At 37.9% G+C, this 22518-nt stretch overlaps 1 protein-coding gene across 6 annotated transcripts in view; it reads right to left on the reverse strand.

Moving 5' to 3' along the window:
- HP1BP3 (heterochromatin protein 1 binding protein 3) overlaps positions 1-22518 on the reverse strand; it is a 38044-nt gene that overhangs the window by 1959 nt on the left and 13567 nt on the right. For all 6 annotated transcript variants that reach the window (XM_045858737.1, XM_045858739.1, XM_045858738.1 and 3 more), the window contains 7 exons: positions 21990-22133; positions 20131-20211; positions 19243-19397; positions 9144-9234; positions 4152-4311; positions 1999-2110; positions 178-291 (listed from right to left, as the gene is read on the reverse strand). In XM_045858737.1, the coding sequence (XP_045714693.1) occupies positions 178-291; positions 1999-2110; positions 4152-4311; positions 9144-9234; positions 19243-19397; positions 20131-20211; positions 21990-22133 (857 nt within the window). The remainder of the gene's footprint in view (positions 1-177; positions 292-1998; positions 2111-4151; positions 4312-9143; positions 9235-19242; positions 19398-20130; positions 20212-21989; positions 22134-22518) is intronic.

The raw sequence follows: 22518 nt of genomic DNA on the forward strand, positions 1-22518 counted from the left end.
TTAAGAAAACAGGACTTTTTTTGAATAACCAAACTGTGGATAAATATACAGGCTCGACCAAAGCATAAACTACATATTCACATGCTTCATTTCTTAAGTTCAGAGCCTCTAAATTTTCAAGACAAATTCAAATGTTAAACAACTTGAGCAAGTTCCTGAGTTTCCACACATCCATACCTTCTCTTAGGTGGAGGCTCTTCATCCTCAGAGTCTTCTTCTGATGAGTCATCTTCATCTTCATCCTCATCTTGAGAATCATCTGGCTCTTTCTTTGGAAATAAAACTCCTGGGCTATGGGGAAAAAAAAACCCCAAAACAAAAAAACCCAGACTGGGTAAAGAGAAGTGCCGTACAGGACAAGGGAAATAACATGAACCTAGATGCATATTCCCTCACTATTCCCCATTTCCTCCAAGCTTCTCCAAAGATGTCATGTTTCGGTTACAAATACCAGGTTACAATTGAACCTATTTTGAAAACACACACAAAATTATGACAAATCTGTGAAAGTCCCGGACCATGCCTCACTCCTTTCCTCCTTCCATTCAATGGAATTGACTCTCAATCATTTATTTATGACACGTCACATGTATGGCTTTAAGAACTAACTTAAAGTTCAATGTCTGAACATTTCAGAGAATATGCATTCAAGCAGTAACACCTAGGCTTGCTCAGAAAGAATGAGAAATCTATACTTTACTCCTGCTAAAACAGGGCTTTCGTGGTACATGTCATGACATTACTATAGAAATGAAAGTGTGTTACAGCACAGGTGCACAGAACAATGCGTGGCCCATAAGAAGTGGTCAATATATTTTTTGGTTCAATGAATAAATATGGTATGTATTAGGGTTTTCAAGTAATGTCCCTGTCCCTAAAGTATGAAGGCGGCAGATGAGGATTCTTGGAAGGAGTCAATATTCTTACTTGGTGCGGGACACCTAAAACATATATACACAAAATCCTTTTATAATCTTCCTATTATTACCAATTATTTATTTATTATTATTATTAAAGATATTTATTAAAGAAGGAACAGACATCAAAATAACTGGCCAATGATCTCAAAGAATTCAATTCTTGGTTTCAGGAACATCTGGCTAACAATAAGCTCTGGCAGGATAGCCAAAATTCCTCTGTTCTTACATGAAAACATTTTGCTCTAAAACAATACTGCCTCTTAAATAGTCTTTATTTTCAAGTACAAAGTCTGCCCAGAAAAAGTACAGCCATTATTAATATAACGAGAACAGTTTGTGCGGTATCGATATAACCTGACAGTGAAAGAGCATCAACTGGAATGCACATGCGTGAACGACAACTTCCCTGTACTAGTCAGTGGGGGTAGTAGACACCATTGAGTGAGCACTTGTAATGTGTGGCCACTGCATTCAAAATGATTGAACAAGCAGAGCAACAAATCTGCATTAAATCTTGCATTAAGGTTGAACATTTCTCTTTGGAAACTATTTGGATGATTCAGAAGGTCGCAGGTATGGGCGACTGGTGATTTGAGAGCTTCTTCATGACAATGTGCCTGCTCACGCATCACGTCTCATGCAATTTGTTGGCGAAACATCAAATCATCCGGGTGCCTCAGCACCCCAAAAACCCCGATTTGGTGCCCTGTGACTTCTGGCCTTTCCTAAAACTAAAATCATCTTTGAAAGGGGAGAGATTTCAGACCATTGATGAGATTCAGAAAAATACAATGGGGCAGCTGATGGTGACTGGGAGAACTGTGTGAGGTCCCAAGGCATCTACTTTGAAGGGGACTGAGGCACCATTGTCCTATGTACAATGTTTCTTGCATTTCCTATCTTCTTCAATAGATGTCTCTATCTGCTGTTACAAAACTGGGTACTTTCTGGACAGACCTTGTGTATCCAGGTCAGTGTAATAGCAATATGGGTGAAATAAGCCAAGCCTGTAAACTAGTATCAGATATTAAACTTACAATGACCAATACTTCATACTACAGGCTAAGTGCTTGTTTACCTGGGATAATAGGGAAAACAGAGCTGGAAGGTACCACTGAATCCTTTACCAGAGATCTGTTCCATCCACCCATTCTTTTCGCATTTTTGCAGGGTTTTCTTCAGCAAATGCACTGAAAAATATTAAAAAATGAAGAAAGTTATTCAAATTTGGTAATTCTCTCAACCACAATCACTTATATATCAATTTAATGTCCTGTCATATACAGTAATTGACATGTTCTAAGAGAATCCTTTGTGGTCAAGCGGATTAACTAATTCACTAAACAATTATTAAGGCCCATAAATTTGTCAAGAGTTAAATTAGGGTTAAAGAGTTTAGAGCCCACTGAGTTAAATTCCTCATTTCACAGAAAGGGAAGGAGAAGCCTAGAGTGGTTAGTGACTAGCCCACAGTTGTGTATGTATGGCTAACAGCTGACCTAAGATTAAATCTCCCATTATTTCCATTCATTCAAACATCTACTGAGTAACTGTAAGAATAGATGATCATCTCGGAGACTACCCATAAAGATAAACAGAACCAATTTCTCATGAATCAGCGAAGAGTACCAGAACAATACCATGACTCCTAAAGGCCTAATTCTCACTTTTCATACGTTTTATAGGAATTCTGTGTCTAAAAAAAGAGCAGCAATACCAGTGAAACTAAAAAGGTTAATAACCAATTTCACACTTCTAACACTTGGCAAAAAGAGAAAATCATTAAATAGTCTATAAGGGTCAATTAAACACAGTATATATCTTAAGTAAGGAAGAAAAGTTTATTGAAAACACCAGTTTTCAAAGTATACAAGAAGAAAACAATCAGAAAGCATTACTTCACAGTGTTAAAATATACACATTGCATACATGTCAAAAGCCAGTACTGAGATTTCAAAATTACCTTTTTATTTAAAATAATACATAGGGTCAGGCACAAACAACACCCTTTTATAATTACAAAATATTTCATTACAAGATCATAAGCATATAAATTCTTTTTTAAAAAGATTTATTTATTTTTAGAGAGAGGGGATAGGAGGGAGAAAGACAGGGAGAGAAACATCAATGTGTGGTTGCCTCTCACATGCCCTCTACTGGGGACCTGGCCTCCAACCCAGGCACGTGCCCTGACTGGGAATCGAACCAGTGACCCTTTGGTTCACAGGCTCATGCTCAATCCACTGAGCTACATCAGTCACGGCATAAGCATGTAGTTCCGTAACACCACAATACCACACTCAAGCACATTATATGACATTTTAGGTGAAATGTTCAAATTAAAACTATAAATTATTACATCCATATTATTACCCTACCAACCACACTCAAGCAGGCCTTACTTCTGCCAAACCCTGTATTATAGTGTGCATTTTCCGTTACTCCCATATTCTTTATCCTATACCAATGGGCCTATTCTAGTAGTGCACTGAGGAAAATACACAATCTCATTAATCTGTATGTGATAATGCTGCTAAGGCAAGGTTTCTAATCTCAAATTACCACCTGACAGGGTAAACAGACTTTATGAAAAAAGTATTTTCTGTTACAGGGCTTACGTCGATCAGAAAATAACTTAAGCAATATTTTAAAATACTGGTTTGGCTTCAAGGTGAAGTGAGATTTTTGGTAAACATTCAGAAATAAGCAAGAAAACAGTATACTTGAGAGGAGCTTAAAATTTTTTTCCTTTAAATACTTTATTTATTTTTAGAGAGAAAGGGAGGGAGGGAGGGAGGGAAAGATACATTCATCAGATGTTTTTCATATACCCCCAACTGGGGACCTGGCCTGCAATCCACGCATGTGCCACAACCAGGAATTGAACTCGCAACCCTTCAGTTGGCGGGCCAGCACTCAGCCCACTGAGCCACACTAGCCAGGGACTTGAGAGGTGTTTTGAACATAGAGACTTATCTAAGTTATAATTAAAATATCAGAAAAATCTTTACAGCAAAGTAAAATCAAATTCTGGTCTGTAGCAGACATTGTAAATTAAGGATAAGCCTTGCTTTTGTCTATTTCTCTTTTTAGTAAATGCATTAAATTAATAAAATTGTTGTTCTTGGTTTTCAGTCGGCAGCTAGTCCTTTTGTCATAGGTAGCATCATCTCTGGGTATTTTCCACAAATGCTCTAATCTCTGTAAAATGCACACAACTTTGAATCTTACTTTGATAGTTAGAATTGGTCCCTGGGTGGTTCTCCAGGACATACTTCTTCAGAGCAGTGGTGGAGCAGGTCTTCGGTTCATTCATGGCAGCAATGGCGGACAAGATTGCATATTCCATCAGGCTTCCACCAAGGAGGGGTTTCTCCCCTGATTTCTTCAGCTGTTTTCCAAGGAGGAAGAGAAAAGCATCAAGACAACACTCTCCCAAAGCAGGTCAAGACAAGACTCCTCTGCACCAGGTGGGTCGGAGTTCCTGCATTAGCACAGATATGTTTTACAATAAATTGTCAGGTTAGGGACTTTCTCTTCCCACTTCTCAGGTATTCAATCTATCTGAGGAGTCCCAGCCCTCCTATGACTATTTTCTCTTTCCATCTACCCCTTTGTCCAACTTAAAATAGCAATGGCTAACCTAGCCCAGAGAGAGTGACAGCTCTACCCCAATGAACAGGTTAACTTGTTAGGCCCCTAATAAATCAGGATGCAGCCTGGCTGGTATAGCTCAATGGATTGAGCATGGGTCTGCGAAGCAAAGGGTCACTAGTTTGATTCCCAGTCAGGGCACGTGCCTGGGTTGCCGACAGGTCCCCAGTATGGGGTGCACGGGAGGCAACCACACATTGATGTTTATCATCCTCTTTCTCCTTTCCTTCCCCCCCGCTCTCTAAAAATAAAATAAACAAAATCTATAATAAACAAACAAACAAACAAATCAGGATGCTTTTACTTGAGAATACTTCCTTTTCTTGAACCTGAAAAATGGAGTAGTTATAAAAATAATAGCCTTTTTAAACCCTATAGGAAAATAGCAAAAGAAAAGCTTGGTAAATATTTAGGATATCATACAATAGAAAATTATACAGGATAGTTCAAGGACAAAGGGCTAGGAAACAAAGCTGAACACCAATAAGCAAGAGTTTGGGGGAAGGAAACTCCAGTATGGTTCACAACAGTGATTCTCAGAAAGTGGCCCACATAACCCAGGGGAAGGCTCCTGAGACCCTTTCAAAGGATATGCAAGTCAAAACTATTTTCCTAATAATATTAAGATGTGATTTGCCTTTTTCACCAACCGTGGTGACATCTACAGATGGTGGAGAAGTTGATGGATAAAACTGCTGCTACCTTACCACACGTCAAGGCAGACGCACAAAACCTACATAGTAGGTATTATAGTCTTTACAGCTATGCTCTTGTGGTTTAAAAAAAAAAAAAAAGCTAGTTTCACTTAGGAATAGTCCTGATGAAGTAGTATAAATTATTTTATTAAATCTCAAACCCAACGCATGTCTCTCTGATAGTTTATAAGATGAAATGGGAAGAAGGCATAAAGCATGCAGGCTGTATATATGATGATGGTCTCAAGCAAAACAGCCATGATTATTTGAGTTGTGAGCTGAACTGGCTGCATTTTTCATGGAATACCCTTTTTACTTGAAGGAACTACTAACAGATAAACTATGGTTATTCAGACTTAGGTATCTGGTAGACATCTTCTTGAAAATAAATTAAGCAAGCCTGTCACTTCAAGGAAAACAACTAACAGTATTTGTTGCCAGTGATAAAATTAAACTTATTAAAAGAAAACAAATTGGGAAAACTTTTATCTACCACTGTGAGTTTGATCAGTGGGTGATGTCATCAGAACAGTGAATGTGATTTTTGTAACTGATGAACTGTGTCAAATTTTAAAAATCTGCATAATTCAGTGAACCACTATTTTCCAAATGATTATTACAAAATTGTGCATGGTTAAAAGAGCCACTCAAAGTTCAAGACAGACCAAAAGATTCTAAGGTAACTGAGTCTAAGAAGTTCACTGACATTTCAAGTTCCATATGTCAACTAACCTTTGGAATTACAAACATCAATTAATTAACATACCATATTAACAGAATTAAGGAACTAAAACCACATAATTATCTCAAGAAACACAGAAAAAATACCTAACAAATGGAACATCCATTCACAATAAAACCCCCAGCAAACCGTTTTAGAAGGGAACTTGCTCAACCTGGTAATAGGCACATATGAAAAGCCTACAGCTAACGGAATGGTGAAAGACTGAACAAATGAGGATGTCTGCTGCCATCACTGTGCTGGAATTTCTACCCAAACATGAAGGAGAAAAAAAAAAAAAAGATGTCCAGATTGGAAAGAAAGAAGTAAAATGGTCTTTATTTGCAGGTGACATAATCCTGTATATGTAGGAAAGTCCTAGGGAATCCACAAGAGTCTTAAGGAACCCACGAAAAACCTACTAGAACTACTAAATGAGTTCAGGAAAGTTTCAAGATACAACAGCAACAGATTAATCAGCTGTATTTCTATAGACTACTGATGAACAACCTGAAAATGAAAATAAGAAAATGCTATTCACAACAGCATGGAAATATTTAGGAAAAAATTCAACGAAGAAATATAAGACATATACACTTAGAACTACGTACTATTGCTGAGAGAAGTTAAAAATCTAAATAAATGAAGAGACAGGTGCCCTTTACAACTCAATGTTGTAAAAAGAATAACTCTCCCCTAAATAATCTATAAATTCATTGCAATCTCTCCTAAAATCCCAGCTGACTTTTTTGTAAAAATTGACAAGTGGATCCTAAAATTCATGTGGAAATGCACATGACCCAGATTAGTTAAAATAATTTTGAGAAAGGAAAAGACAATTTATATTTACTAAGTTCAAACTTAACTACAAAGCTTGAGTTGCCAAGACAATGGGATTCTGGCATAAGAATTTACATGCAGACCAGTGGAAGAGAAATGAGTGTCCAGAAATAAACTCTTACACATTTATGGTCAACTGATTTTTGATAAAGGTGCCGAGGCAATTCAAAGAGAGAAGGCGGTCTTTTCAACAAATGACATCAGGACAATGGGATGGCCCCATGCAAAAATATGAATTTATATACCCTTACCCTATATCATAAACAAAATCTAATTCAAATCTGATCACAAACCTAAATGTGAGCACTAAACCCATAAAACTCTTAACAGGAAACACAGGAGTAAATCTTTGTGACCTTAAATTAGGAAATGATTTATTAAATATGATACTAACAGCACAAGTAAGTTAAAAAAAATGATAAATTGGACTTCACCAAAATTCAACACTTTTGCCCTGGCTGGCATAGCTCAGTGGATTGAGCACGGGCCTGTGAACCAAAGGGTCACGGGTTCGATTCCCAGTTGGGGCACATGCCTGGGTTGCAGGCCAGGTCCCCCATGGGGGCCATGTGAAAGGTGACCACACATTGATGTTTCTCTCCCTCTCTTTCCCCTCTCTCTAAAAATAAAATATATATATATAAAAAAAAATCCAACACTTTTGCCCTGGCCAGTGTGGCTCAGTTGGTTGGAGCACTGTCCAGTAGACCTATAGGTTGCAGTCTGATTCCCAGTCAGGGCACATACCCAGGTTACTGGTTCAATCCCCAGGTGGGGTACATATAAGAAGGCAGCAGATCGATGTTTCTCACATCGATGTCTCTCTCTCTCCTCCTTCCTTTCTAAAAGCAATGAAAAAATGTCCTCAGGTGAGGATAAAAAAAAAATCAACACCTTTGCGCTTCAAAAGATACTATTAAGAAAGTGAAAGCACAGGCCGCAGACTAGGAGAAAATATATGCAAATCATCAACCTGATGAGGAACTTGTGTACAGTTACAGAACTCTTCTAATTCAATAAGACAAATAACCCAATATTAAAAATAGGCAAAGATTCTGAATAAACTTTTCACTAAACAAGATAAACTAATGTCCATCAAGCTCATGAAAAAATGGTCAACATTAGTAGTCACCATGAAAATGCCAACCAAAACCACGATATTCCATGCTCTAAGTACTAGTACGGCTATAATAAAAGAGACATTAACTACTGTTGACAAAGATATGCAGAAACTGGAACCCTTATACATTGCTGGTGAGACTAAAATGATGCAGCCACTTTGGCAGTTTCTTAAAACATAAATTTACTATACAGTCCAGCAAGTCTATACTCCTAGTTATATACCCGAGTGAAATAAAGACATATATCCACACAAAGATTTGAATGTAAACAGTTAAATTAATTATAATAGCTAAAAGGTAGAAGTAATCCAAAGGTTTATCAGCTCATGAATGGATAAACACAATGTGTTAGATCCATACAATGGAATATTTTACAATGAAAAGGAATAAAAGTACTAATTCATGCTGCAACAAAGATAAAACTCAGAAACTGTATGCTAAGTAAAAGAAACCAGTCACAAAAGACCACATATTGTGTAATCCTATCGATACGAAACATACAGAAAAGGCAAATTTATACAGAAAGTATATTAGTAGATTGGGAATTAGCAGGGATGGGAATGGGGACTTCAAATGGGCACAAGGGATCTTTCCTGAGTGATGCAAATGTTCTAAAACTGGATTGCAGGGATGGCTGTACAACTCTGTAATTTACTAAAAATGACTGAACTATAAATTTCAATTTTAAATTAGTATATTTTACAGTACATACATCATACCTCAATAAAAAAGCAAGAGTTTGGGTATAGTATCAAAGAATAATATCCACAACTATTTGAAAATTATTTTAAAATACTCCCTCCTTTTAAATCTATTTGAGTTGAATTTTTTCACAGATGTAACCTAAAACATACTGAAAACAAGTATCAGCAATCTTCTACTGGGGTAGACTTTAAAGACTTTTACAGAAAAGTAATAAACAGTGGCCTTCTTTTCATTTAAAAAATATAGTTATTTTTCACAAAAATGTTATTTGAACATGTAACGGGTTTTTTTGTTGTTTATTTTTAAATGAATTAAATGTTTAATATTTTCTTCAGCTTAGATTTCTAAAACAATGAATACCGATAGGTATAACCCACATAAACAAAGGCTCTTGGGGTCCTCAATACAGTTTTAGAGCATAAGGAGGTCCTGAAAGCAAAGCTTTTGAGAACCACTTCACTACAACCAAGCGTTTTTGGCCTCTAACCTGGAATGTTCCAGAAGCACCTTTACCAGTTATTTGTTCTAACTGGCCTCTCTCTACTGCTCTCTGCAGGGCATTCTTTAACAGCTGAGGTCTGTAGAGAAAACAAAAAATAGTGATAAATGTTATCAATGAGGAAAGATTTGAAGAAATAGATCCAGGGTTACTCCCTGAACTAATGTTCTGATTTCTTTTACAAGTAGTACTTTGCCAAAATGGAAAATAAAGCAATAAATTACTGGTACTCTTTTTTCCTCAAGCACAGACACTAAGTCATTATCTATACATACAGACCCGTTCCCAAAGTGTCAGGACACTCCAAAACCTATCATTTATTAGTAGCAGACCACAACAGCAACCAAACTGTGTAATCAAGCAAAGAATGGGTATCTTTAAAAAGTTCCATCCAACTCTAGAATTCTGAGGCAAAATTCCCAGATGGCTTTTAAAAAGTATATATACACATTAACAAAAAACTGAGTCACTTTTTATAAACCAGTATTTAAAAACACTTAATGAAATACCATTCCCTGAGAATGAAAAAGATTATTTTTAACATAGTATTTCTGGCTTAAGAGGCTTGTCTTTTAAAAAAGCAAGCAAGAAAGCAAGCAAGCAAACAAGCAAACAAAGTTAGCAAAACCAAATGGCAGGCAAGAAGAAACTGAGTATTATTAAAAACGTAAGAATAAATAGCCTTGGCTGGTGTAGCTCAGTGGATTGAATGCCAGTCTGTGAACCAAAGGGTCGCTGGTTCAATTCTCAGTCAGGGCACATGCCTGGGTTGTGGGCCAGGTCTCCCGTTGGGGGTGTGTGTGTGAGGCAACCACACATTGATGTTTCCCTCGTTCTCTTTCTCCCTCCCTTCCCCTTTCTCTGAAAATAAATAAATAAAACCTTAAAAAAACACACACAAGAATAAATAAAAACAGCCCTGGCTGGGCATGGTTGGTTAGAGTGTCATCCTGATAGGCTAAGGTTGTAGGTCGGGGGATCCCAGGTCAGGGCACATACAAAAGTTTGGTGATGTGATTTGCCACATCTCTCAAGAATGCTGCAACAGCACCCAGTGAGGGGAATACCTTATCTAAAAACTGGTCAGCTGCTGGTCAGACAGAAAATATCACTGGGGCAGCCCACAGAGGGGCAGAATAATGACAGCCAAATTATCATCATTTGAGGTGCTTCATTGAGGTTTGATATTTTCCTTTGGAGAATGTTGAATATTTTGTAACCACTAAGCATCACAGTCTGAGTTGACACCAGAGTTACTACTTACATCATCCATATGCTTGGGAAAGAAGAGGAGAAGGGATCCCTCATGTTCTAACAGGATGCTATAGATTAGAACTATACTGTCAAATTTTGTGCACCCCTGACACTCCACATGAATAAATTCCCACTAAAAACAACCTCCAATGAAAAGCCAGTGCTGTTCATAAGTCAGAACGAGTATGATTTATGTCATGATCCAAAACATATACACATGCACACTCTCAAGTCATTCATCCCACGAACATTTATAATGTATTTATTATGGTTACGCACGAACAAACACACAGGCCTGGTCACTAAACTCAAGGAATTTAGGAGATTTTAAGTACCATAATTATGGTAACGAATGGTAAGGGTCAGGGTTGAAGTACATGCACAGAGCTTTGGGAACATAATCAAGGCAGTAATTTAACTGTGAAACAAATTTTCTATTACTTGCCTTGTAAGTTAGCTTGCATATGAGGGTAATCACATAAGCTTAAATAGAACACTGAAACCCTGACTCTTACCAAATTAAGTAAATGGTCTGGAAAGAATCGTCCTAACCATGGTTCCAATGCTCTAGGATTGAGTATCAGTTAAATCAATTCCCTTCAACACCAATTACTACTTTAGCATTCACCTTGTCTTAAGGAAGAGTTTCATCACCCACCCAAAGTTCTTTGTCACTCCTATTTTCAGGTAAATCCATATTTACCAACTGCTTTAAAGCTTCTCAGATTGACCCAATCTCTCAATCACTGCCATAACCTTAACATTGTACAAGCCACCACACCCTCCCTTCTGGGCTCCGCACTGTTTGCACTGTGCACTCCACTATGAGGTCAAACGCCTACAAAGACCGCCCCCCCCCCCCGCCCCCGTCATGAAGTTACCTAACAGAACAGGTGCCAGGTCTAAATGCCTCAACCCGCATTCCAAGTCTTCCACAGCATGGCCCCACCCTGTTAGTCTAGGCCCAGTCAGACCCAGGCTTCTTTCAGTTCCCAAAAAAGAATGCCAACTCCTGGCTCTGAAATTTCCTACTGAAGCTCCTTTCCCATCATTTTCTCATAGACCTCCGTTGTCCCCCAACTCTGTTAGCCCGCTTAAATACACATTCTTCTAGAGCTAATCAAAGGCCCGCCTCATTAACTTACTGCTAACTCCCACACACAGCTCTTTTCTGAAAAATTCTCTAGCCCGTATCACACCTTTCTGCATATACTATGGTGCCAAGTGCCGTTCTAAATACTTTACATGTATGGAATAAATAAGATAACACAACTCCAAAAAATAGGTACTATTATTGCCCATTCTTCACTTAAGGTGAAAAGTTAAGACAGAAAAATTAAGTAATTTCTCGAGAGTTAACCACCACTAGACAATGGAAGAACCAGATTATAAACTTGGGCAGTCTGATTCCCAATTCTGCATTCTTACTCATTATATAATGCCTGCCCTTTCCAATATAAAACTCTAAACAGTGCGAAAGGCAAGAGGTGTGTAACTTAAAAATAAAGTTCTGGATTTACTCTTAAACAGGTAACCCTGGATAAAAATGTTTTGGGGTCCCCCTTTCAAAAAATATTTTATTGATTATGCTATTACAGTTGCCCCAATTTCCCCCCCTTTACATCCGTCTCTCTGCCCGCTACCTCCATTCCCTCCAGCCATCACCCCCTAGTTCGTGTCCATGAGTCGTGTATGTGAGTTCTTTGGCTTCTCCATTTTTTATACTATTCCTTAACATCCCTACCTATTTTCTCCCTACCAATTAGTCGTCTTCATCCCTAAACTTTCCCCCCATCCTCCTCCTTCCGTCTCCCAGCCTACAACCCTCCAAATGATCTCCATGCCTATGATTCTGTTCCTGTTCTGGTTATTTGCTCAGTTGGTATTTTTAAATTCAGTTGATAGTTGCGAATTTGTTGGCATTTTAATGCTTATAGTTTCGATCTTGATCTTTTTCTTAAATAAGTCCCTTTAACACTTCATGTAATAATGGCTTGGTAAAGATGAACTCCTTTAACTTTACCCTGTCTGGGAAGCACTTATCTGCCCTTCCATTCTGAACGATAGCTTTGCTGGATAGAGTGATCCAGGTTGTAGGTCTTTGCTTTTCATTACTTTAAATACTTCCTGCCTGTTCCTTCTCGCCTGCAAAGTTTCTTTTGAGAAATCAGCTGACAGTCTTATGGGAATTCCTTTGTAGGTAACTTCCTGCTTTTCTCTTGCTGCTTTTAAGATTCTCTCTATCTTTAAGCTTTGGCATTTTAATTATGATGTGTCTCAGTGTGGTCCTTTGGGTCCAGCTTGTTTGGGACTCTCTTTGCTTCCTGGAGTTGCACGTCTATTTCCTTCACCAAATTAGGGATGTATTCTCAATTTTTCAAATAAGTTTTCAATGTCTTCTTCCTCTTCTTATCCTGCTGGCATCCCTATGATTTGGATGTTGGTACATTTGGTGATATCCCAGAGGCTCCTTATAGTATCCTTGTTTTTTTTCCTTCTTGCTCTTCTGGTTGAATGCTTGTTTCTTCCTTACATTCCAAATTGTTGATTTGAATATCTGCTCCATCCCCTCCACTGTTGGTTCCCTGTAGATTTTTATTTCTCTTAATGTAAACTTTATTTCTTTCTGGCTCCTTTTTATGCTGTTGCCATAGTCAGTGAATTCTTTGAGCATCCTTACATGTTGGTTATCTCCGTTTTTAGTTCTTTTGTTGAGGTTTTGCTGTTTTCATTTGGGCCATACTTCGCCTCCTCATTTTGGCAGCCTCCCCGAGTTTGTTTCTGTGAATAGGTAAAGCTACTTTGACTCCATCTTAGTAGTCAGGCCTATTGTAGAAAAGGCAACTGTAAATTGCATGAAGTGGAGCCGTAGGTAATCACCAGGGTGGACAGGCCTCAGAGAGGCGACAATGTGGCTGCCTGGCTTCTGGGGGTTTGCCTGGCACTCTCCCTGTTTGCAATCACTTCATTTACTCCCCATATGTGACTGGTGCCCTTCCAGCTGTTATCCTGGTGCTGAATCCCACGAAGGTGGGTTTGTGTACAACCTCTGTCCATGTGGGCCCTTTAAGTAGAGTCTCCTGCATTTCTGGCAGTTTCTTCTGCCGCCTCAACCCCTCACTGGTTTTTACAACCAGAAGTTATAGGGATTTATCTTCCTGGTATTGGAACCCAGACTATGTGGTCTGGTCTGGGGCTGCAATCACTGGCTCCCAAGGTATCCCTCCCAATTTTTATCTGCCACATGTGAATGTGGGACCACCCATTCTACCTCTCCGTGTCACACTCTACCTCCACCGCTCCTACCTGTCTGGAAGAATGTGGATTCTTTAAATCCTTGGTTGTCGGTCTTCCACAGAGCTCAATTTTCTGACAGTTCAGGATATTAATTTGTTTTCAGGTCTAGTTGTAATTCATTCTGTGGTTGAGTGAGGAGGCGAAGCATGTTTACCTATGCTTCCAACTTGACCACAGGTCCTCTGGGTAAAGTTGTTATCAGCAAAATTGAGGTACGAATATATTAAGTCTATTTTGGAAACTATGGGAAACAATGTAAACAAGTGTTTTAGAAAGCAGGGAATAGTGGGCAACTTTTGGTGGCCATGTTTTCAACTTGGAGAAATTCAGTTTGCATTGAGAAATAAAACAAAAGTTGTGCAAAGAGGGAAGCAAAAGTAAAGAATGATGAGCAAATTGCAACCAATAACAGCAAGGGTTCTGAGTGGCCAGAATCTGTATGAGAGAGTTACCTCAGTCTTTTAGAAATGCATAGATGGAATTAAGAATGACAGACTAGTGAAATTATTCAAGAGTTGAAACTGTTAAGAACCTAAAAGAAACTCTAAAGAAATCTGAGGGTTGTCTGGAAAAAGCCCAGCCATTATTAATATAACAAGCATGGTTTATGAAACATCAATGTAACCTGGCAGCCAAAGAGAGTGGACTGGAATGTGCACATGTGAACAATCACAACTTCCCTGTACTAGTCAGTGGTGGTGGCAGATGCCAATGAGTAAGCATGTATACTATGTGGCCATCGCATTCAAAATAACTGAGCAAGTTACAGCAATGAATCTGCCTCAAATTTTATGTTCGATTCCTCCAAGGAAACTACTTGGATGATTAAGAAAGCTGCAGCTACAGGCAACTGGTGATTGGCAGCTTCTTCATGACAATGCGCCTGCTTATATATGTCTTGTGCAGAGTGTTCTGGCAAAACATCAAATCACCCAGGTAACTCAGTCCTGCTACAGGCCAGATTTGGTGCTCTGACTTCAGACCATCGATGAGATTCAGGAAAATATAATAGAGCAGCTGATGGAGACTGGGAAAACTATGAGGTCCCCGCGTGCCTACTTTGAAGGGGACTGAGATGTCATTGTCCTATGTATAACATATCTTGTATCTTCTTCAATAAATGCCTCTATTTTTCATATTACATAGCTGGAAACTTTCTGCACAGACCTTGTTATGTTTAGAGTAAAATATTGGGCATAAAATTGAATCTTGGGCTATGTTCATTTTTGGGATGGGTAGAGAGGGAAACAAAAAGAGTATGATAAAGTTCACGATACACTAGGATTCAATTTTAAAATTTGATTTCTAATGTCATATGACAATTGCCTTCAGAAGTTTCTAAAGGCAACTAACTTCTTAGAGGCCAACTCAAAGTTTTCTCTCTACGGTTGCACATTTTTATTAAATTGAAATGCTTTGTATATTACATTAAAAATGCTGTCTTTAAACATCAGAATCATATTTAGCATGGTCTCATGCTCATACCATGAAAATTAATACTTGTAACACTTACTACATGCCAGCCTTAACATGTACTCACAGATTTAAGCCTCCTAACAACCCTGTGAGTTAAACACTAGTTATCAATGAGGAAATCGAGGAACAAATGACTCATTCAGACATATAAAGCTAGAAAATGACAGAATCAGAATTTAAACCTAAGGGCACTGCTTGCGAAGTCTCTGCTTAGCCACAAAGCGTTATAGCCTCCAGTATATGGAAGCAGAAATTCATGTTTAATCTCATATTCTCCAGGGCCTATGTCCCTTGAGTGGAATTGGAATACCCAGGTGAAGTACCCATATTCATCCATTCACTCATTCGACTAATAATTTTTTAAGCATCCAATGTGTGCTAGGCTTGGGGAAAACGGAAGAAAACAATACCGATAAAAAAAATCCTGGCCTTCAAGAATCTGACATTTTCATGGGACAGACAGGTTACCTTTTTAGAAAAAGCAAATGAAATATGTCATTATGTTAGAATGTAATGCATGTTACAGAGAAAAACAAGGCAGAGAAGTAGAGGTCTGAAAGGTGGGAAAGGAGGGCAAGGTTGCAAATGTAATTTAGGTGATCCTATCAACCAGCTGCAACACGTGGGCCATGTCTGGATATTGACCTGAAAAAACAACTGTAAAAAGTAATTTTGGCCCAGGCTGGTGTGGCTCAGTGGACTGAGCACCAGCCTCCGAACCAAAGGGTCGCTGGTTTCACTCCCAGTCAGGGCAGATGCCTGGGTTACAGGCCCTGTCCCCAGATAGGGGCACACGAAAGGCAGCCACACATTGATGTTTTTCCCTCCCTTTCTCCAAAAATAAGTAAAATCTTAAAGAAAAAGAAAAAGAAAAGAAAAAGAAATTTGGAGACCACTGGGACCATTTTAACATTATGGGATATTAAAAAATTACTATTTTTTAAAAACCACCTTTATTTATTTTTTAGAGAGGGGAAGGGAGGGAGAAAGAGGGAAAGAAATACCAATGTGTGAGAGAAACCTCTACCAGTTTCCTCTCACATGCCTCCAACTGGGGGCCTGGCCCTCGACCCCGGCATGTGTCTGGACAGGGAATCCTTTCAGTTCACAGGCCAGTGCTCAACCCATTAAGCCACTTCAGCCAGGGCAAGAATTACTAATTTTGCTAGAAATAATGTTAGTATGATTATGTGGTTATGTTCCCTTAAAATTTATGTGTATTTTTTGTTTTTTATTAAATTTATTGAGGTGGTATTGGTTAATAGGGTCACATGGGTTTCAAGTGTACATTACTATGTACATATGTGTATGTTTGGAAATTTTCAATATAAGGTGTTTGAAAAACTAGTAGGGTGGTCAAAGCAGGTCTGTGGTGGTAACAGTAGACTCACCTAAGGAAGTGAAGGAGTAAGCCAAGTGGATTAAGGGGGAAAACAACCCAGGCAAAGGGAACAGCAAGGCTGTGAAGCCAGTGAGGGGTGGGGAAAGAGTAGTAGGAGATTCAGGGCAGTAGTAGAGATGCAATGGAAGTGTAGTGCCTTGTAAATTATTCTGAAGACTCAGGCTTTAACTATGAGGGAAAGCCACTGGGAGGCTGCAGCAGCAAGGTGGTATGATCTAACTCACATTTTTTGTAAGTCTCACTTTCACTACTTTATTAAAAACAGATGGGGGTGGGAGTGGGGAGAAAATACAGACCACTGCAATTGAACAACAATAAAATAATTAAAAATAAAAATAAAAACAGACTGAAGGGGAAGGAGTGTGAGAGAAGCAGTTAAGAGGTTACTGCTCTTACATGGATAAGAGATGATGGTGGCTTGGAAAAAAAAAAAGAGTGTTAACAGTAGAGATAACAGTCTATAGATATATTTTCAAGACAGATCTGAAGTAACTGTTTACAGATTAGATATAGGTGCGGAATAAAAAGAGACTAGCACGCACCCAACCTTATGGCCTCAGCAACTGGGAAAATGATGTTACCACTGAATGAGATGGAGATACAGAAGGTACAGTTTGTTTGTTTGTTTTTTGGGGGGGGGGCGGTGTGTGAAGGGAAATGGGGAAATCAAGACTTTAGTTTTAGAAAGGTCAAGTTAGACACATTGATGATGATGTCAAATAGGCTTCTTTATGAGTGTGGAATTAGAAGGGAAGTATGAGCTAGATTTCTGTATCTGTAAATTAGTAGTATACAAGTAGTTTTAAAGCATCAAGAGTGAAAAGGATTACCATGAGAATGTGGAGAGAAAAGACAAGAGGCCTAAGATCTAACTGTGGGGCACTCCTATATTAAGGAGTCAAGAGATGGGAAATCAGCAAACCTTAGGAGACTGAGAAAGTATTAGTGCAGTTACAGGAAAATCAGGAGGGCATAGTGTCCTGAAAAACAAGTAAAGAGTGTTTCAAGCAGGTGGCAGTCACTCTCTGTCAAATGCCGATGAGAGACCACAAGCAAATAACCACTGAACCACTGAAATTTGTTACATGGAAGTGACAGGTGACACTGATAGGTAATTTACGTAAAATGGTGAGGTTAAAATAAGGTGTGACAGAAGTGAGTTTAAGTGAAAGTAGGAGAACAAAAATTATGGTGAGCAATTACAGACAACTCATACTATAAAACTATTTTTCTTGTTCCTTTGGCCCAGTTTTGTATGGTTAAATTTCATGTCAAATTAAAAAGAAAAAAAATATGTATGACAAGAGGACTCCACTACAGTCAAAGGTAAAGAAAGCCAATATGATTTCACAGAAGTAAAGGAAAAATACCTTGCCTGGTGTGGCTCAGTGGATTGAGTGCAGGCCTGCAAACCAAAGGGTTGCCAGTTCGATTCCCAGTCAGGGCACATGCATGAGTTACAGGCCAGGTCCCCAGTACGGGGCACGTGAGAGATAACCACACACTGATATTTCTCTCCCTTTCTCCTTCCCTTCCCACTCTCTAAAAATAAATAAATAAAATATTTAAAAAATATATAATAAAATATATTAAATATCAACTACATCTTACCCATTAAAAATGCTATCACAAAAACAGAAAATAACAATTATTGGTGAGGATACAGAAAAATTAGAACCCTTAAACACTGCTGGTGGGAATGTAAAATGGTATAGTCACTGTGGAAAACAGTATGGTGATTCCTCAAAATATTAAAAATACAACTGTTGTATGGTCCAGCAATTCCACTTCTAGAATTTTCAATTCTACCCAAAAGAACAGAAAGCACAGTGTCAAAGAGATACAAACACCAGTGTTCATAGGAGAATTATTTGTAACAGCTAAAATGTGAAGCAACTCAAGTGTTCATTGAAAGATGAACAGACAATCCAAATGTAGTATATACATACAATGCAATATCACTGAGACTTAAAAAGGAAATTCTGACACATGAGAAACATGAATAAACCTTGAGGATATCATAGTGAAACAACATGGTCACAGTAAGTCAAACACTGTATGATTCCACTTGTATGAAGTATGGAGAGTAGTGAAAAATCAGAGACAGAAGGTAGAATGGTGGTTACTAGGGGCTGTAGGAAAAGAGAAGAAAATGAAGAGTTCTAGTTTAATGGGTACCAAACTGCAGTTTTAAAAGATGAAGAGAGTTCTGGAGATGGATGGTGGTGATGGAAGCGATTATGAATACATTTAAAACCATTAAGCACTGTACATTTAAAAACGGTTAAGAATAGTAAAATGTGTTTTTATGTGTACTTTACCACAATAAGAAAAAAATTAGAAAAAAATAAAAAATAATGAGCAGATGAGAGTACACTGCTTAAGGCTGAATACTCTAGCAGCTATCATCATGAAAGAGTTACTCTGTCAGGGTCTTACAAAAGTTAACAAGCAGTGTGGGTTTCAAAAGAAACTCTATATGGAGATAAGAAAAAGAACACATAATGGGACAAAAAAATTAAACCCCAAAAAAAGTTTTATTCCTGGCTCAGTGATAAGTAACCCTCATTGAATATTTCATCTTTCTCCTTTCCCACGAAAAGGGGCTGAGAGAATAACAGACATCTGTGCTTTACAGTGCAGACCAACATGTCATACCTGATGTCCACTCTAAGTTTAGGGTAATACTGAGACACATATTTTCTGATGAGGCTGTAGGAAGCTTCTTTAGGTTCACAAAGGCGAGTGAAGGCCAGTGGGAGGATATCCTCCAATTTTACTTGTGGTTCTGGATCCACTGCCGAGCTCCTGTTCTGAAATGTAGTATCAAAATTATCATTAGAAAATAAATAGCTTCTCTGGTCAAATGTTTCTGTATTCAACTCAAAGGCTTTTCTAAGTTGGTTGTCAAATCAACCAACCAACCAACCAACCAATACAAAACTATCACTTCACATTCAAACAAACCATATCATGGTGGTGGAATGTTAGTTGCATGGTAATTTAAGATAAAAAATTTCAGACTGAGTTAAATAAAAAGGAATAATAAGACTTTAAGGTCTTAAATCATTTTTAGCCTTCAATACAAAAAATGAAAAGGATCATGGAGTACTCAAAAATAGTGTACAAAAATTCACTTTGAAAGTACTGGCCAGTTTTATGGGGGAAAAAAAGAAAAATCTTCAGAGTTGTTAAAACAAAGATGTGAGAAGTATTCATGATTTCAAGTACTGACATAGAAGAAATATTCGATGTTTCACTTTATTATCATATATTTTCCATAAATGAAATTATTTATCTTGGGGAGGACACTTAGTATTTATTAAAAAAGAGAAGAAAAACTGGTTCTGGATATAGTTTTGGGGTATAATACTGAATGAGAACAGGCCAATTTGCCTCTCCTAGTTTAATGAGCAAATTACTTGTCATCTCTCTAGGACTTAGTAGAAAGGCCAGTTTGACACAGTGCCTGGCACAAAGCTGCTATTTTGAATAAGTAGGAAGAGTATCCCAGCAAACCATCAGACTGTGGAACAGACTTCTTACCTTTCTGTTTCTGGATTTCTGAGGGGCTTTTCTGGATTTCTGGACCACAACAAAACTCCCAGAAGCACCTTTCCCTTTTACCTAAAGTAAATTAATTTTAGTTACAATAACCAGTATTTTTATTTTAAATTATTCTGGTATTCATATTTATAACTTTATCCCAGATTAAGCAAATTACAGGGCATAGTGATACAAGAACTACTGTAAAATGCTGCTCGACTTGTCAGAGGAAAAAAAACAAAATAAAAAAACCCCAATGGATTAGTCAAAAGACTTAGGAGTGAATCCTATGCATGGTACCATCTAGCTATTCAGTAATGGACAACCCTGTAAATCTCTGAGCTTTTGGTTCTTCGTCTACAAAACTGGGTAAGAATGCTGAAACCAGATTAAACAGTCTACTATAAACTTTCAAAAAATAAAAATATAAGTCTCATGGAAGGAAGGCACACAATCTCTTGAGGAAAATGGAAAAAAACACAAAATTCTATCTTGAAAGGAAGATAGCTAACTGGCAAAGTTTGCAGCCTAGTTGATCTCGGGCCATAATGCTTCCCACAATTCGCCCATTAGAGATTATTCCTGCATACGGGAAAGGTTATGTAAGTCACACCACATATTTCCACAGTTTACAAAGCACTTTCAGACTTTGAAAGTTGATTTACATTAACCCGAGTCCCCCATACTTTAGCTTTACCTACCCTGCTATGAATATAGCAGTCCAGCTAAAATACTTCTAGCCTATAAAATGTGTAAGCATCAAATGGAGGGTGAGGCTATGAGGCAAGAATAGGTCACGAACCATATTTTCATAAAGAAAAACATAAAGTCAGCTCATAAATTGTGCTAACATACATTATGATATAGGACAGGCATTTGTTTTAATTATATTGGTTAGATAGTCTCTTTTAATTGATGATTATTTTAAAGGCCACTAAAATATTGGTTTTACAACATTCGGAAAAAGCTGCTGCAGGATGTAAGCTCCACACAGCAAGAATCTGTTTTCCTCACTGACTGACACCCGAGCACCTGGAACAAGGAGACACTCAATATACACTTGTGCAATTAAGTACTTGCTGAAAGGTTCTAAACAGAGTTTAAATGCCCGAAAGGAACAGTTTCCCACATTAACCAAACTATGCAGAGAGGTATGGAAGAAAGGCAAGAGGACTGTGGGAATGCAGTGAACTGGGTCCTTAGAACCATCTTCATCTCTCCCGTGGGACCTTGGTAGTTACTTTAGACCTCTGAACCTCTGAAGAGGTTTAGATAAGATAAAGTCCATTTTGGCTTTAGATTTTCATGATTCTAAGCAATATTGTGATGTACTATGTGAAGAAACACACATTTATGCCTGAAATCAATTCTGGTTTTAGTACTAGTCTCAGGTTACTCAGGCTTCTCTCATGCTCCTAACAAACTTGAATAGTTTTAGATATCATTAAGTAAAGATGAACCTATTTACAAAGCTCATTTATAAGGGCAACAAGTCTAGTCACGAAGCAAGGCTTTAAAATCTAAGACAAACGCAATGACCATTTCTGCTATTGCGATGACAGGACCCCTCAACCCCACACCTCCTCCTCAGCACTTTATGATCTCAAGCACAAGGAACCCCCAAAGAAAATCCAATTACATATACAAGCAGTTAGAAAATAATTGCACTATCTACCCTATTGTTATAAAAGGTAACTGGCAGTGATTCTGAAACTGAGTCTCAGATAATAAAACTAGGTTAAGCTTAAGCACTTCATTATGTTATCTTATTTTTAACAAAAATGTCACAAAAAGCCTAAATGTTACTAAATATAGACTTATACGTTGGAATGATCTTATTACCAACAACTATTTAATACCTGTTTGATGACACCTCTATTTAATTCTCTTTTCAGTGCTTGTTTAAGAAGGTAGCCCCTTCTCTCCAGCTCCAGAGAAGGGTACTTATGAATAATGTATTTTCGAATAGCAACAACTGATGCACCACTCTTCTGGAAGCATGCCTAGAAAACAGATTTACCAAACCATACACATTACTTTAAAGTAGCTGTTTTTTTCTCATTAGACAGCAAAGCTGACATACGTTTTTAAAATCAATTATTTTAGAAGTGAATTTAATAATGGACAATGCAGAAGAGAATAAACAGTATTTCAGTTCAGTTCATCATGGCTGTGGAGAAATGATTAAAATATTTCTGCAACAATTACTTTAAAATTGTTCAAAACACCAAAGAGAAGATACAACACATGAATAACATTCTGTGTGTTAAGGAACCTCTTTCCATTTTAATTCGGTTCTGTATTTAGAAGACAGATCTTTAGCTTTAAAATGAGGAAAGCAGAATGCTGGATCACAGACTGGGCCCATATTTCGGAGCAAGCTCTGGC

This window comes from Phyllostomus hastatus, unplaced genomic scaffold, assembly GCF_019186645.2.
Source record: "Phyllostomus hastatus isolate PE091 unplaced genomic scaffold, TTU_PhHast_1.1 phas_scaffold_182, whole genome shotgun sequence".
Lineage (NCBI taxonomy): Eukaryota > Metazoa > Chordata > Mammalia > Chiroptera > Phyllostomidae > Phyllostomus > Phyllostomus hastatus.